The sequence below is a fragment of the Ornithodoros turicata genome, unplaced genomic scaffold, assembly GCF_037126465.1.
Source record: "Ornithodoros turicata isolate Travis unplaced genomic scaffold, ASM3712646v1 ctg00001057.1, whole genome shotgun sequence".
Classification (NCBI taxonomy): Eukaryota; Metazoa; Arthropoda; class Arachnida; order Ixodida; family Argasidae; genus Ornithodoros; species Ornithodoros turicata.
The window spans coordinates 41,456-57,703 of record NW_026999453.1 but is presented as its reverse complement, the minus strand read 5'-3'; the positions used below and the strand labels follow the sequence as shown (position 1 = coordinate 57,703).

Genomic DNA, 16,248 nt, shown 5'->3' with positions numbered 1-16,248 from the left:
AATATATCTGTATGAATGAGCCATGATATTAATAATGTTACTGCTCCCAACGTTTGGTGCAAATCTTCCAAATCGGGGTTTGGCACGCATTACCACATTTTAGAACGTGGATTCCCGGTTAGTGTCCCACGCTGATTCCGTGCCACTACATCCAACGTGCCATTACATCCAACGCGTCGTTACATCCAAAAAACGAGCCGTTACGTCCAACATGCTGTTACATCCATTGTGCCGTTACATCCAACGAGACGTCACATCCATTTTGGCCACTACATCCACGGGTCATTACATCCAACGAGCCAGTACATCCAACATGTCATCAGATCCATCGGTCCAGTACGTCCAACGAGCCATTACATCAACGGACACAGAACACTCGCTCAATGTTCTCGTCGGTGTTCTGTGCTTGTTACGCAGCGCCTTCCATCGACCATCACAAACGCGGTTCATTCCAACATCGCTGTTCTGTACTTTTTTGTCGCACCTACGTCAGTGGCCAGCAAGTGTTGAGGTCGTTAATTCCTTAATTGTTTTCAAACTTAGGAGGAGAGCCTATAGGTGAGTGCGGTGCCCATGCGAATGTCGCTGTTCTGCACTTTTTTGCGAATGATCTCCTTCACCTTTGAGATAGCGTCCTGTGTGTGAATCACGTTGTGTGAATACCAGATAGTGTTGGGAAGCTGCACAAACCTAGTCACCTGAATCCGGGAAAAACCCACGGGTTGACCCAGAAACGGGTTATTGTTGCTGCCTGGACGATTCGACGGATAATTCGAGAACAAATCGAGAAGAATTCCTCCGGTTCAGAGTTTCCATCCCGGGCAGCGAAATGATTGTCTCGTTTGGAGATAGACCTGTTGTCCGGAGATAGTAAATGATTGTCTTGTGCGATACGAGGAGAGTGTCACCCTGTGGTGTTTGCGCTCACCAGGCGACATGACACAGCCGCCCATGAATAAACCCATGATGTAATTCGTGACACACTCCTACGGCGTTTCAGCCACTTGGGAACACTACAAAGCTCAGGTCACTGGATGTTTCACGTCGAAGTTGCAGCTATAAATGCAGCAGTGACAGTGTTCAGCGCTGTACGTGTGAATCAGCCGATAAAAATAAATGGCTGCGCCTTTCATTATGCGAAGGTGATAAATGGAAAGCGGGACGAGCTTTGCTTGAGAACCGTCTGCAGGACAATGAAGAAGTACGAGAGTGGTTCAAGGTGGTAAGGCACCTGCCCTTCCTCCCCGAACATTTCCGTCTCTCGTTCAGCGAGATTTTCATTTCCAATCCACCTCAGCAAGAATCACCTCTTCTGAGCGCTCTGCTGCAGCCCTTCATATCCTACTTCCGCAATTTTGGCTGATATACATTCCCGTCCGTGACGTATAGGACCACTTTAGCAACTCCGGAGCACGCACCACGAATGTGTTTGAGGGTTGGCACAATGAACTCGATGACCAACTCCCGAACTAGCACCCAAATCTCGCGGAACTGCTTGCATTTTTCCAGAAGGTGCAGCACGTTGCAAAGTACCAGCTGCGGCTCTTGCTGTGCGACCCTGCAGCACTGCTGGAGCTACAAACGCCACGAATCCGCGAGAGGAACGCCCGATATGCCGAAGAGATGAAACTATTTCGCCGCTATTTTTTGTGTGCCCCCGTTCAATATGAAGACGTCGCAACGTACCTGAAGCGCGTGGTAGACGTTGGGATTTTGCCATGCACATAATGTTATAGTCCGCGAATGAAGAGCTGTTTGTAACTGATGTACCAGTAAAATATAGTATGCCGCGTTGTTCAAGAAACCGTGATCTTTTGCTGTTAAGTCACTGCTATACCTTTTGTAATGGTACCGTTGCGCAACTATATAGCGAGAGCAGCACACAGATAAGATCATTAAAGACACGTTCATGCTTAATTCATTTAGTTATGTATTTTATTTTCAATGTCTGCCACATGTTTCAGCCACACGTTGTGGACGTGAGGCTGACAGGTTAAGTTAGCGCTTGAGCAGAGCTCCCGTCGTGACGGGTAATCTTATGCTTGTAGAAGCTGCATTGTATGGGCGTGTTTCTTTTCTTTTTTGAGACTGTCTGCGGTTAGGTTGTACTGGTTCACGTTTCAAGTTCGTTCGGGAAAGAATGGGGTGGAAATGAACGCCGCAATTTGATAAGTTTTGGCATCGAATTTGGATGCAGATGTCCGCGCGTCCCATGCCAGCGAGACCGGGAGAAAAGAAAGGATAGGCGGAACTAATACTATTGGTCAGCTACAGTGACGCATTATTGTTGGATATTCATGCACTATGCAATGTGGTTGAACGTACATCGCCACTGACCAGCAACCGGGGGAGGGGGGAAGGGCTGTTTATTGAAAAAGAATCGGGAAAAGGTTAGTCAGGCATGGGCCGGCTTGGTATTCCTTCCATAAAAAGAAAACAAAAAGAAAGAAATAAAAGAAACACACACACAGCAATCGCCTGCGGGTTGTAGTCGTCTTGAACACAGGCGGGTCACCGGTTCACTCCTGCTATTCCTAATCCGGGCTTCTACTCCCGTTGACCTTCTTACCTCCCATCGCCCCCATGACGACCCAGATTTTTTGGCCGTTACGTCCAGCGCGTCGTTACATCCATACCGTGCTATTACATCCAACGAGCCGTTACATCCATTGTGCCATTACGTCCACCGATAGATGTCACGACACGATGGATGTAACAGCTCGTTGGATGTAATGGCCCCGTACCTTCCACGCTGTTAGAGTGCAGTGCACAGTTCACCTTGAAGTGAGCAACCATTTCTGGGCGATGGCGTCTGTGTGATATACCTGTTGCCTCTTAGACTTAAGCTTTGGAGGAGCATGTCAACAGCACCTGGGATTCTATGACTTTGTGACATTGACTATGTACTCTACGCAATGAGGTACCAATGAGGTACCAAGCGGAGGCAGAGTGTCCTTGTGTTTAGTTATTTTAACCCATGGTCACCATACTTGCAGTCCGTTAACATGACAGTTGGCGTAGTGCAGCTGGGTTAGCGCCATATAAACTACCTTTTTCAGATACTTTTCAAAATGAAGAGGCACTTCATTTCTACATTTTTAATGTACATCTTCTACTTCGTCGATGTTGTCCTGAGAAGCTGCTTTTACTTATACCCTGCACGTGACGTGGAATAGCGCACATCATACGACGTACCACTTCCTCTGTGAGCCTTGAGTGAGCCCTGGTAGAAGATACAAAGGCACTTCCTATTTGAAAGGATATATCTACGACTCAGAATGAGTAAGCGAACTTGAAACTATGGTCTGGAAAAACTAATATCTAAGTTTTAGATTCGGAGGCCTAGTCGGTTCGAAATATCTTCCACACATTCCAGTGCTACAGTCTCATATGTCAGTGTCTGTGAGTGACGCGAGATAGCGTATTGCAATCATGTTCGTAAAAGAAGCGGTGTATGCTAATTCGCTAGTCAGGTGCTTGTTAAGACTAAGGCGGTTTGTACTCGGCATGTGCGTTGCTGGCTTTTACAAATCGAAGGACGGAATACAGAACGCAAAATATAATAAGTGTAAGAAAGCGTCTTTGAAAACGTTTTTCTATCGATCTGTAGCGTAACCTGTGGAGCGGTACATTCCATGTACGCAGACGACCCAACCTGTGCTTCCTTTAAGGCCGGCCCGCATGGTTCGTGTTTCTTTGAATATCTCGCTACGTAAAACTCTGCATTGCGACGCACCGTTAAAAAAAATACTCCTGTGAAAAGGAATGGGGCGCGAATCCAAATCACGCTGTTTGACTTGACGTGTGGTGATTGGTTGGGAAGCCCGTGAACTGACTGTTGCGTGAACTATCAAACCTTCCCTGATGCAGTGAATCACGGGCAGCTACGCCATACAAAATTTCGCGCTTGGTGTTAAAACCTTGATTTTACGCAAGAAAGACGTACCGTGCGGGTCGGACTTTGGCAAAGCTGTCTCTCGCCTGCTGCTACAGAGATTGCCTGCTACGCCTAACGTAGATGCAGGACGCGGTCCTGGCAAAGGTACAGCAGTTGATGCTCGTGCAAAGTGGTCCGCTAACGAGTTCACTGGGACAAATTAAAGTAACCATCTGAGCGGGTATGTAACACGTTTTATTGCTTGAAAGGAGAAGCGTTATTTCGCGGAAACCAAACAAAATCCAATTGCAAAAACCGATTTCGCGTCTGAATTGTATTGGACCGCTGAAATCAAAAACATTTATTAGTAGCAATAGGCGAGCAAAAAAGAGCAAATTAACAGCAATTCAGTGGCAAGATTAAACGATAGAAAATTAATTAAATAAGAATGGGCGCACGCACACCGCGCTCCCATTGCTGAAATGACAAAATGCTAGTTTACGCGATATGCTCATTTTGGAGAATTGTGCTCACTTAAACTGCGTATCCATTGGCGAGGCGAGTTGAGGCGAGTTAAGATAACCACCAGCGACAAGGCTGAATGTGCTGTCTCAAGTTTTCCGAAGTCTTTCAGGACGAATGTGAGCACAGTCCCCCTGAAGCCGACACAGGATACATACTAATCCCCATCCTTCCTGCTGTCCCCTGTCCATCTGCCCACATCTGTACGACGCTCATAGCCACCGTTGCTTCGCGGCGCAAACCGGGAAGAAATACAAAATTAAATAAGTTAGGATTACCGTTTTGAGTTTTTCACGGATCGCAGATTCTGTTCACGTAGAGCATGCGGCCATTGCTGAGATTATGTAAGACTACTTTTTCCGTTTTGCACATTTTGGAGACTGTTCAATTACACTCCGCATCCATTGCCGGGGCGAGATAAGGCTACTGTTTTTGCGTTTTTCACCTTGATCGCTCGTTCATTGCTGTGGTTGCATAAGCACATTAAGCTTGTTATGAATTAAGCTTATTCAATACGCACATTTTTGCACATTATGGAGATTGCGTTTACGGACGTTGGGCATTCTTTATTGATGTCAGATCAGGCTGTTTGCGTTTACCGCACCTTGGATATCAGAGTTCTAGCGCATCGCTCGCTGTCCTTTACGTACGCAAAGAAGATAGCGTTCGATTCACTCTGTCTCACTACTTTGTTGAGATAGACTGCGTATGCATAGTTCAAGTTTGATAAGGCTACTTACTGCGTCTTGCATGTTTTTGAGAGCGTGTTCCGTGTTCACGTACAGGTTGTGCTTCAATTGCCGTGGCCGGATCAGGCTGCTTTTTCTGTTGTGTATCCACTGTAGATTATGTTCGCCCAGATATGGATCACTCTCCGAGCTTGGACGAAAGTAATTTTTATAACATTTTGAAACCCCGCGCTTTCGTTTGCCGGTCGCTTATTTACTGCAAAGAGGGCGATGTATTCCTTGCAGAATTATCCTTCGGTTCCTGCGTCGAAGCTCGTCTGCTTCCTTCTAAAATATGGTGAACTTCGTTGAAGAACATAGCGCTACACTTCATAAGAGGTTAAATTCGCAGGCTCAATAATTCGCGAATTTCTGAGGAGCCTGGACCATGCAATCATTCACAGAACATTAAATTCACGATGCCGAGGTGCGTCGGCCCTGCATTTGGCGTCTTAGAGGCCCTACACCTTGAACTTCTAGGAAGAAGTTATCAAGGGGTTCCACAACTGAGTAGATAACCCGTTGCATTTGTCTTCATTTTGAGCCATTCCGATTGAGACCGCTGGGATTAGGGGTGCTTACTCGGCTGGTATCTGGGTCATCGCCGAATTGCCCCGTCTCCAGTCATTCTTGTAACCGCCTCGACTAGGTACGATTAAGACTCGATAAGTGATGCGGCAACTTTTACCCAACAAACAACAGACGTCCTGACGACGTCTGTAGGATATCCCATCTTGGACAATGGGATATCCCTGGGAGCAGCCTGAATATCCCATAGATATCTATGCGACATACAGGAGACCAGGATATGGGCACTGTTTGGACGTCGCAGGTATATCCCTGCGATGTCACCTCGGGATATTGGGACAAATGTGGGACGTTTTTGAACTGTTGTTCTGAATGTTAAAATTCAATATAATGTGCACTTATTTTACTTGATGCATCAGAAGTGACGACGCCACGGTTTTATAAAGGGAAAGTAGCCTACATACTTACAAAACATATGCATATGCTAATTAATGAATGTAAACATGTTAAAGGTGCTCTCACCCCAAAAATAAGAGCAGTCGTCCAATGTGCAACACAATTACAACGGAGAAGACCTGAACACATAGTGAGGCAAGGCAATGAAAAAAAAAAAAAAAACGCGAACGTAAGTTACCCAAGCGCGTTGATCAAATTTCTTCCATGTTTCGTTCGCGCATTTTTCTGTCATTGGTTCGTATATTTCGCGGAACTTTAAATACGCGAGGAAAAGAGCGCTCGCGAATTTTGCGAAAATACCTGCGCTTTTCTCATTTGCTCTCAAAAGCTCACTTTGCGACGACAGAATTTTGAAAGGAGGTTCCGCCAAATATGGTACCACATTGCATGCTAGGCTTTCCGATTGATGTCAAGAGAAAGGCATGTAGCAGAACGTGCAAGCACAAACTAGTGTAGGCTACTCAGACACAGACGGCCCTTTGGAACACCGTGTGTCACTGACTTATGTGGGAGAAATGTAATTACACCCATAACCTCGTGCATGATTGCGGCCTTCTCTCTGCGCGTTTTGGTTGCTTTTCAGAATTAAGGAACGGAAGTTTGAAGCCTCCGTGTGGCCACACTGAATGGCTTGCGGCCTTTTATAATGTACCTTGCACTCCAAGTGTCATGCTGCTCCGAGGAAGATGCCGCCTATCATTACGAGATAGGTTTTAACTATGAAGGAGTTATCAGACGTTTCTGGTTGTGAAATAATGCGCGAGAAAGTGGGACAGGTATTTTTAAAGGGAAGCAGGTTATTCCTATTAGGATGTGATAGTTTGTTTCAATATTTTCGGTTGGCGTAGTGTATGTGCAACTGGCGAAAGAGCGAGTTTCAAAATGCCGCGTAGGTAACGCATTTGCATTGCCCCCCGCCAAACGCCCGTCAATCAGATGACAAAATAACGTTGGTATTTGTCGTTCGTGGTCACTTTCCACAAAAAGTGGTATCCCAAGTTCTCACGTTATTCAGTTCTATAGCATGGCTGTGTCCCGCGCAAAAAACGGCGCATGGAAACTTTATCTGGTCACAAAATCTGTAAAACAACAACAGCAACAACAATTTTATTACAACATGATAATTCGGGAGTTTCATTGCCGGGGGCGATACTGTACTACTTTGCTGGTGGTGATACGGGGAATGAAATAATGGGCCCCTTCACAATAGGGACCCAAGTCCTATGGTATCCAGAACCGTGAAGAGAGCTATGAGGGCAGAGCTTTGGCGGGCTGGATGTGGCCAGGGACCAATCAATTTTGTGAGAGAGGGGGTCGAAAGTCTAGCTCGTTAGGGGTTCCGGGTAGTACGGTTCGAGAAGGTTTCTAGTGTGCGCAATGATGAAGAATGTGCCTTAGATCTTCTACAGTACTGCGGTGACTGCAGTGGGGAGAGTAAACTTGCCTCAAACGGCAACGCCACTGTGCTGTGAAAGCCACATCGAGGCGCATTCGATCAACTAATGCGGCATGTTGACGAGAGATATGTCGAGGCATGCGGAAAGTGAGCGCTGGATGAACTCTGCTCAGCATGGCTGGGGGACAATATCAGCGGTCCATTTGCGGGCAGCAAAAGGAGTCACGAGGCGTCGAAGTACGGACCGACGATCTCCTCTCAGCAGCGCAATACGCGTCAGTCTCCGAGACGAGAGAGCTGCTTCTATGGTGCTGCCGGTCTCTTCATTCCTTTTGACACCGCAATGGGCTGGAACCCATTGAAGAACCAGCCTGTGCCCTGCTTCATGGACAAGTTTGTAAGCCATTCACACGTTCATAATCAACCGCGCGGATGAGCCTCGGATGCCAGAATTTTCATTTGCTGGCAGTGCGCATGTTGAGTCAGTGAATACGACCCAATCCCGTGGGGTAAAGTGAACGATATGCTGCAGAAAGTTCATGGCATGGAGTTCCGCGGCTGTTGATGAGGTTTGATGCGAAGGTTGACGTCCTTCCACTGCACCTTCGGATGGGATGACATATGCCGACGTGGACTTGCAGTTTTGAGATGCGGCATCGGTGCATGCTGCGGCAGACGTAGAAAACTTCGCGTCTACCTGATCATAAAAGTGATCTCGAAGGACTTGTGGGGGAACCTGATCTCGTCGTTCCTAGAGGTCCGGAAGACGTGCACAGGTGGGTGGCACAAGCAGAGACCAGGGGACATTCGGGGTGAGACGTCCTTAGCTATGAAGTCAGTGAGAGCCCTGCGTGTCCTCTGCGCTACGCGATGGAAATCACTTTCAGGACAGTACCGAAACTTTCTGAGGAGTGGGTGACGGGGAATGTGCGCGCGCAAACGTAAGAAGTGTCGAGACGTTTTACGCTCACGAAGGACCTCCACCGGGAGTTGACCAGCTTCACCTAGGACTTGCCGTGTTACAGCAATTCTTGGAATTCCAAGGCAGCAACGAAGGCCTGGGGCAAACAGTGCCCAAAGGGTATTTAACGGCGTTGTACAAGTCATGTGTCTGATTGGAAGGCTGTAAAGCAAAGTCGCCCTCACCAAAGCCGTCTGAACAGCTAGAAGGTAGCGTTGATCACTGCCCCCATCCTAAGCCAGAAAGAGGTTGAATTGCAGGAAGCCATCGCTGCACTTTGGTTTCAAGGTGCTCCATGTGGCGAGCCCAACGCAGGTTCGCGTCCTGGACCACACCAAGGAAGCGATGGGAACGTACAGGCTCGAGGTTCTTTGCACCGACCCACTCTAGGAAATTTTCCATATCCTTGAGGCTGAAAAGGAGCTCGACGCACTTTTCGAGCGAAAGGTACATTCCAAGTCGCGAGAGGTACGAATGGAATTTAAAGCTAGCTGCAAACCGCGTTGAATGGCTGGTCGTGACTTGCCTACTGTCCAAAAGGCAACGTCATCGGTATAGATAGAGAATACTACTTTGCGAGGAATTATCGATCGGCCTTCCTGCTTCCTTGGGGTACGCCTTGATCAACAGAGCACTTGGCCGTGGGATGTGCGGACAGCGACAGTTCGGTTCGTAAGAAAATCGTGGAGTCAGCTGAAGAGTCGACTACATAGTAAAAAAAAAACGAAAATGCGTGGAGCACACAAATGTGCGAGACGATATCATATGCGCACTTGATGTCCAGGAAATCCAATAAAGAATCCGCCGATAAGCACGAGCATGCTGGACTGTAGAGACTACGTCGAGAGCTGGATCAGTGGAGCTTCGGTGGCGAGGAAATGAGGGAACACACAATTTATGAGGGAACACACCTTGTTTCTTCGAGCCACCAGTCGCGTTGATGCAAAACCATTCTCACCATCAGTTTTCCCATGGAGCTTGTCAGGCTCACATGGCGAAAGGAGGATAGAGCGTTTGAGGGATTGCCTAGTTTCAGGATAGGCACGACTAATGTCTCCTTCCAGGTAGAAGGTACGGAACCCTGTCGCCAAGACGTATTATAAACATGAAGCAGACCTTGGAGTGATCGCTCGTCAAGGTTTGGCAGTGCGGCATAGGTGATTTTCACAAGTTTCAACGCAGTCTTCAGCTCGATTATAGTAAGTCGCGGTCCATAACCTCCGGTGGCCGAGGCCTGTCTTGGTGAATTTATGTCATCATGCTCTGAACAAAACCGCCGTGTACCGCTGTCGTCGAGGCGGCCGCCGGTGTCGTCAGGACGACGGAGAAATCTGTCGGTAGCATGTTTTCGTCTACACCCTTAATGATAGCCAATGCCGCGAGAGGATTGTTTTGTGGGGGCGCATCCTTCAGAGCTCTAATTGTCCTCCAGATCTGTCCCAAGCAGTACACCATCATTGGTCTAATATCGGTCCAACATTGGCAGCCAGTACAAGTTACATTGCTCCAATATAGGCCGTACAACTCGGACAGATATTGTGCCAATGAAACTGACAATATTGGTCCAGTGTTGCAAGTTGAGCCAGTGACAAATATGAATGATCTGTACGTATAGTAACTGCCACACCAGTCTTGTTTTAACTGGCTTCAATATGTAGCACGGCAACAGGAACGCATCATATTACGGGTCATTATTTTTTCTTTCGTACAATTTGTTATATTTTTTGTGTAGATACTGCAACTTTGCCATCGGCTGCTGGCGATGGTGAAATAGTAATATCCCGCTTGGTCTGGGATCCGGGTAGTCACATAGAACAACCCATCATAGAAAACATATGCGAGCATCCCTCAGCAACCTTCATTGGGAACATCGCGGTAACAGCCAGAATCATTGGCAAAATTAGCAAATTTCACGCACAACCCGCACCTTGTCTAAAGTGGAGCGTAACTCTCCTGCAACGGTGCGAGGCATACGTCTTAGCAACTTACAATCAATCTGTAATTGATTCGAGGCGCTTAACGTACAACATCAGTATTGCAGGAAGCAAGCGCAAGCAAGTATCTAACCACATTCCATACGGGATTACCAGACTGAGTTTCAAGACGAGCAACCAATGTGAGAGCCCATGTTTGTGATGAGAACAAATAGAATGAAAACGTGACATGTATCCTTAATACAAAAATGCGACCCAAGACCTTGGTAAAGGAGGACGGTTTAGAAAAACGGCTGCGTCCGTTCGTACTTTTTTTTCTTACTATGTCTACCTGTAATTGTATTATCGAACGGGGATCACTTCAACCGATCCCACCTTAAGAATCAGGTTTACGACCATGCCCAGTTTCAACGGGTACCAGTTCAGACTGGGAGCGGTTGCAATTTGCACCAGTTGAACTGTTATCGAACAAGGACCACTCCAAGTGGTACCACTTCAACCTATTCCAGTTCAACAATCAGATTCAGATCTGGTCTGGGACAGATGTTGGCCACGCGTGGGTATACCTCATGTTCGAAGTTCCTCTCGTTGTTGTCGTCAACGTCTACTGTAAGATTATGGTGGAAATGATCACGGATGAAGACGGATTAACAATCTGAGAAGTCGGGAGCGCGGAAACATACGGCGGACGTTGGGCGTTACATTTCTAGCGCGAAAATGTGAATAAAGTATTACGGTCGATTAACATTGTAGTTATACACGGGTCTCCTAATGTGTGCAGCCACTATTCCAGGCATAGAAACAGTGAATAGCTGTATTTGCATTTGTGTTGACTGATAAACGGTAGATCCCATGGGAGAAGACATACCATTTGTGCATCGTTCTCTTCGGGAGTGTTGATGTGCTCTGTTCTAGAAGGACATCGTTTATGGTATCTCCACTCTTGAAGCACGTATGCGACACTGAAGAAAATGAACCAAAATTGCCGAACTTGTTCACAACAATTTCTCTTTTTTCGTGAATCTTTGTGCCAGACAACGGTCTCCAAACTCATTTATGTCTTCTCTTTTGCAGCTGACGCGAGTTCCATGAGTTCTTTGAGTGGAGTAGAGTCGGCGAGCGAGATGTCGCGTAAGTTCTCTTTCCCTGCCTAATGTGTTGAACGGATTCCCTTTATATGACCATTTTCTTGAACTTGCAGAAAGCACGGTCGGAGCTGCAGGAGCAGGTAACATGTTCTGTTCTGAATTCATATTGTCTAACAGATCATGCGCATCCTTTCTTTTAGAAATATATGAGATACGCGCGTTGATACATCGTTCGGACCTGACCAAGCTAATTACCGTCGGCAAAATAAGGGTTAACATCTATTTCGGATACGCACACATCCCTTGCACAGATGTAATATGCGCCGAACGACCAACTGTTAGAATACACAACATGTGAGCTGTAGTACTTTATTGGCTGCCTGTGGGGTTCGTATTTTAACGTAGTCAGTTCAAAGCAGTGGTGGCCAAGTGTCCCGCATAAGTAGTACGAAGTACCACATTACAAAGGTACTAAAGCACATAGCACAAGTATATTAAAGTAACCATTAGATGCATTACCTATTTAGTTTGCATTCAAATATATGAAGAGCGCAATACACACTTTCGTTGTTTATTTTTTTTTCGCATAAATACAGTTACATTTACTTGTGACCATTTACAAGATCGTAAAATGCATACATGAAGAGTGTGTGTGCCTTTTAGGACTGCTCTCAAGCGGTGAATCACCCCAGGCCATAGTCATGATTTATTTGTTGTTGTTGTTGTGCCTTTTAGGTATTATACTTTTACTGGATCGTGTGATACCTAAAAGCCAAGCATACGATTCCGATATCAAACGCTTAGTATCTGTCAATGAAGAAAACAATGGAAGAATTCAGTGGAATCATGTATTGGGAAGAAAAAGAAAAGCCATCGAACCGTCATAACGTGTGTAACTACAAAACACCATGAAGGTCTTTGGAAGAACTGCGGAAGACAGCGAGGGCCCAGCCTCTGGCCTGTCCTCCTCCTGCGCGACTGTTATTTTCCTTTAGTTGGCAACTCACTACCATCTCCGGAGCAATCGAGGCCACTATTAATTCACGCCCTCTGACCTATCCTTCCAATGACCCCCCGAGATTTCTCTCGCTTCCAGCTTTTTCACAGCTCCCAGATTTTTCGATGACAAACCAAAATTTCCATCAAACCCCCCTGATCGACAGAAGCGCCGTCCAGCGCCGTGAAGTTATATTTGCTCACTTCTGGCGTAGGTGGACTCGGGAGTACAGCTCCGCAATGCCATCTGCCCGCCGTTTTCAAGACCTAGGGGTCGTACCCTTTGCAGTATAGGCGAGCTAATACTCATGTCTTTTACTCATGTCGGGGAGTGGAAGAATTGTGGAAGACAACGATGCTCTTCCCCGACCACCCTCTGCTCCTTCGCGCATGTTTTATTCGTTTCGCTGGCTAGTCAACAGTCTGAGCAATAAACCTTCGTGTGTTCCAGCTGGAGTCATTCCTTCCCGGTACGTTTCCCAACAATATTGTTATTGATAACTCGGCATGTTGAGCTTGTCAACGGTGGCGTTTCACGAAAAATGCCTCTTCGAGACAGAGCAAAAAACAATCGTAATTCCCAGATTGATGACTGCTGTTAAAGTTGAATAGTTGAGTACCTCGTGGAAAAGCACGAGAGAAACGTTGATATGCACTTTTAAGGGTAGGTGCTCAGGAATGCACTTGAAGGCTTCCCTTTACGTAGAATGCTAAAAAACAAGAGACAGCCAGACGCATAAAACTACCAACAATGCTTCCCGTATTCCGAAAACGAGTGTCCAATTTTGTAATCGCTGGTCATCCATATGTTTGGGGAACACTAACGAATAAACCAATGAGCTCAATCTGTATTTGTACCAAAACTAAAGCCCGTGCGTATGACGATAGGCTAGCGCTTGCACACAAAATAACAAACGGTCACTGATGGAAGCTGCAAAACACACAAGAAAACTACGTTCGTTAACCCACACTATACCGGGTGTCTCAGGAAGCACTGTTTTACGTGCCGGGACCTTAAGCAAAAAATATTCAAAGCTAAAGATAAAAAAAAAACATCGGCACTTAGACTTTTTCGACTAATTAACCGGTTTGGGTATACATATTTCTTGCGTGGAGTAGAGCCCGGATTCGGTGTTTGGATCAGCTATCCCGCTGTTAATTTCGTGTTCATTCGCCTGGTTCGCACACCAGGCGGGGGTGTCCAATCCCCGAGATCGCAAGAGACGCTTGGTCTTCCTCTACCCGACTAGTCCACAGCTCTCGCGGTGCATACGTGATCATCCATGATAATAGCACGTTATCTCGCAAACGGAACGACAGAACCGCAAGCGCTGTTCACCAGTCACTTTGATAAGGGACAGGAAAGACACCAAAGCATCTCTGGCAGCTGTTCCTAATCTTCCGTCGCCCCCGTATGTGAACCGGATGGATGAACACGAAATTGACAGCCGGATAGCTCCTCCATAGAGCGGATCGGTGCACTGCTCTGCGAAAGAAATATGTCAACACAAGCTGATCAATTCCTAAAAAAATCGCGAACTGTCGACGTGTTTTTTTTTTTTTGCTTAGAATATTTATCGCTGAAGGTCCCCATACGTAAAACGAAGGTCCCGTAAAATTAGACATTTAAGATTTTTATATAATCAGTGAGCAAATGAGTGGCTCACTTGTCAGTTCCTGACCGATGTCCCAAGGATCTTTACCAAAAATAATTCGATGGTGCCACCTGCTTACGGATTATTCAATTTTGGTTTCAGGTACGGTTGCATTGCTACAGTGGATAATGCGTTTCAGTTAGATTTTGTGGAATATAGCGAGCTGATAGACACGAGTAACTTGTTTAAGTGCTAATCCCGCACCAAAAGGCAGGTCCCAACTATGTATGCTACCGAGAATAGTACGTTGAGATGAAGGAACGGTGGTATACAGGTGTAAATGTCGACCTTCTAGACACGCCAGTAGGATTGAAGTAACATCTTTTGAAAGCAAATCTACATATGCATTTTTTTTCGTTCTCGCCAAATTATTTATTTTACAGATAGTGTGTTGTTACCCTTTATTTAACACATCCACGCGCCTTGTGACGACATATGTAACCGGAATAGCCGGACCAGGTTATTAACCCGCGTTTCTTTGCTGTAAGCTACCGTAGAGGACAAATTAGCGATGCATCCAAAGGTTTGTACCATTAGCCATCAAAGTGACTTGCGCAGTTGCCCTGACCTACTTCTCTCTCAGCTTCCTCGACTCTCAAGTGATTAATACGCCGTTCTTTCTCGCTGACATTGCGGGAGCCCAACTTTCAATAAGTTTTCCCCTAGAAAAAGCATGATGAAATACCAGCACTGATAGGTGCTATTAACGTACGCCTCCAAATTTTATATATCACGATTGTCAGACCAGCAGACGTCATATGTAGCCAATAGTTCGTTTTATTTCACGTTTTGAATGTCTATGGTTACTAGCTCCTGAATGTTAAGAGCAGACATTGTGTGTTTGTTTCACTAGACAACCGCGATCAGAGTAAACAGCGATTATGTAAGGAAGTGTGAACGAACGATAAGTATTATGTCAGTGTGTTCTTCTTTAGTTCGAAGTCCTCCGCACTGTGCTGTCTTCTGCGTACCCCGATTACAGACTGCTAGTACTTGATGCAAGAAGAATAAGTATATGTCAGACTGGTGATCGCGTCGGTGATATAGGATTTTCCCCCAGTCGGTCATGTGTAAAATGTACCGTGCAGGAGCAGGCATGCAGTGTATGGTGACGGTTGTTGCCTGTAAACGTAGAGAAAAAGTTAAATATGTTACGTCTTACCAGAATATTTCTGGTGAGAGATAACCGCCCAACTCGTAAAAGCAACCATGTTCCATGTTCCCGATTGAGTTTCTGCTATTGATGACTATACAAAACCTCAAAAACACATTGCAGTCCTTTGAATATCTAACCTATGTCAGGTTCAAGTGAGTGAAACAGGGAGTCCGCTTGGACATCTGACGAACATTTACGGAGACAATGAGGTGCAGCAGGTGGGATGTCTTACGGACATTGCTATTATATCTCTTTTGGGTGTTTATGTATAGGGCTATTTATTGACTTGTTTATTGATGTGAGTACCTCAAGTACCCGCAAGGCCGTTACATAAAGATTCAAAAATAAATTTGAGCGCTAGTGTAGGAAAGAGAACCAAAAACTGTCCCTGTATAATTTTGGAAATACGCGTACATTTAGCATAGTTTGTTAGCAAATACGTATAATTAATAGTAACACGGGCACAAAGACAGTTTCTGCTCCGATTTCTTCTTTTGCCTTGCGTGGCTCAGCTTATTCGACAGGTGGCATTTAACACATCTAATATTTTCGCAGGAATCTTCAATCTACACACACTGTGCGAGATCAGTGTGAGACAATGTCAGCTCTTACTGAATGTTGCTTGCAACGATAAGAAACCGAATCTTCTGTAATGGTTAAGAGAAATTCTGCTTGCGGCTTAGAATCCCAGTAAACCAGAAATATCTCAGGCGCGTCGTGGGAAGTTGCGCACATCGCATATGTCCAAGACGTCTACCGGACTGCATCTGTACGTCCACAATGTGACGTTGAAAACTATCTGATACTGTGTATTCCTGGGATATGTGCAGGACGTAAAAAGAATGGACTACTAGTGTATTATTATGATCATTAGTTCATATCCCGTGCCGGCGTCATTTCTGTTCATATATTTGCAAAAAACAAGCACACTGCGTTATGTGATGTGATGTT

The 16,248-nt window shown here is 45.9% G+C and overlaps 1 protein-coding gene across 1 annotated transcript in view; it reads left to right on the top strand.

The window, feature by feature from the left end:
- Window positions 1-3,171: 3,171 nt before the first annotated feature.
- LOC135376214 (merozoite surface protein 2-like) overlaps window positions 3,172-16,248 on the top strand; it is a 52,257-nt gene continuing 39,180 nt past the window's right edge. Inside the window, exons 1-3 of the mRNA XM_064608812.1 lie at window positions 3,172-3,282; window positions 11,477-11,533; window positions 11,604-11,630. Coding sequence (XP_064464882.1) covers window positions 3,279-3,282; window positions 11,477-11,533; window positions 11,604-11,630 — 88 coding nt within the window. The 5' untranslated portion in view covers window positions 3,172-3,278. The remainder of the gene's footprint in view (window positions 3,283-11,476; window positions 11,534-11,603; window positions 11,631-16,248) is intronic.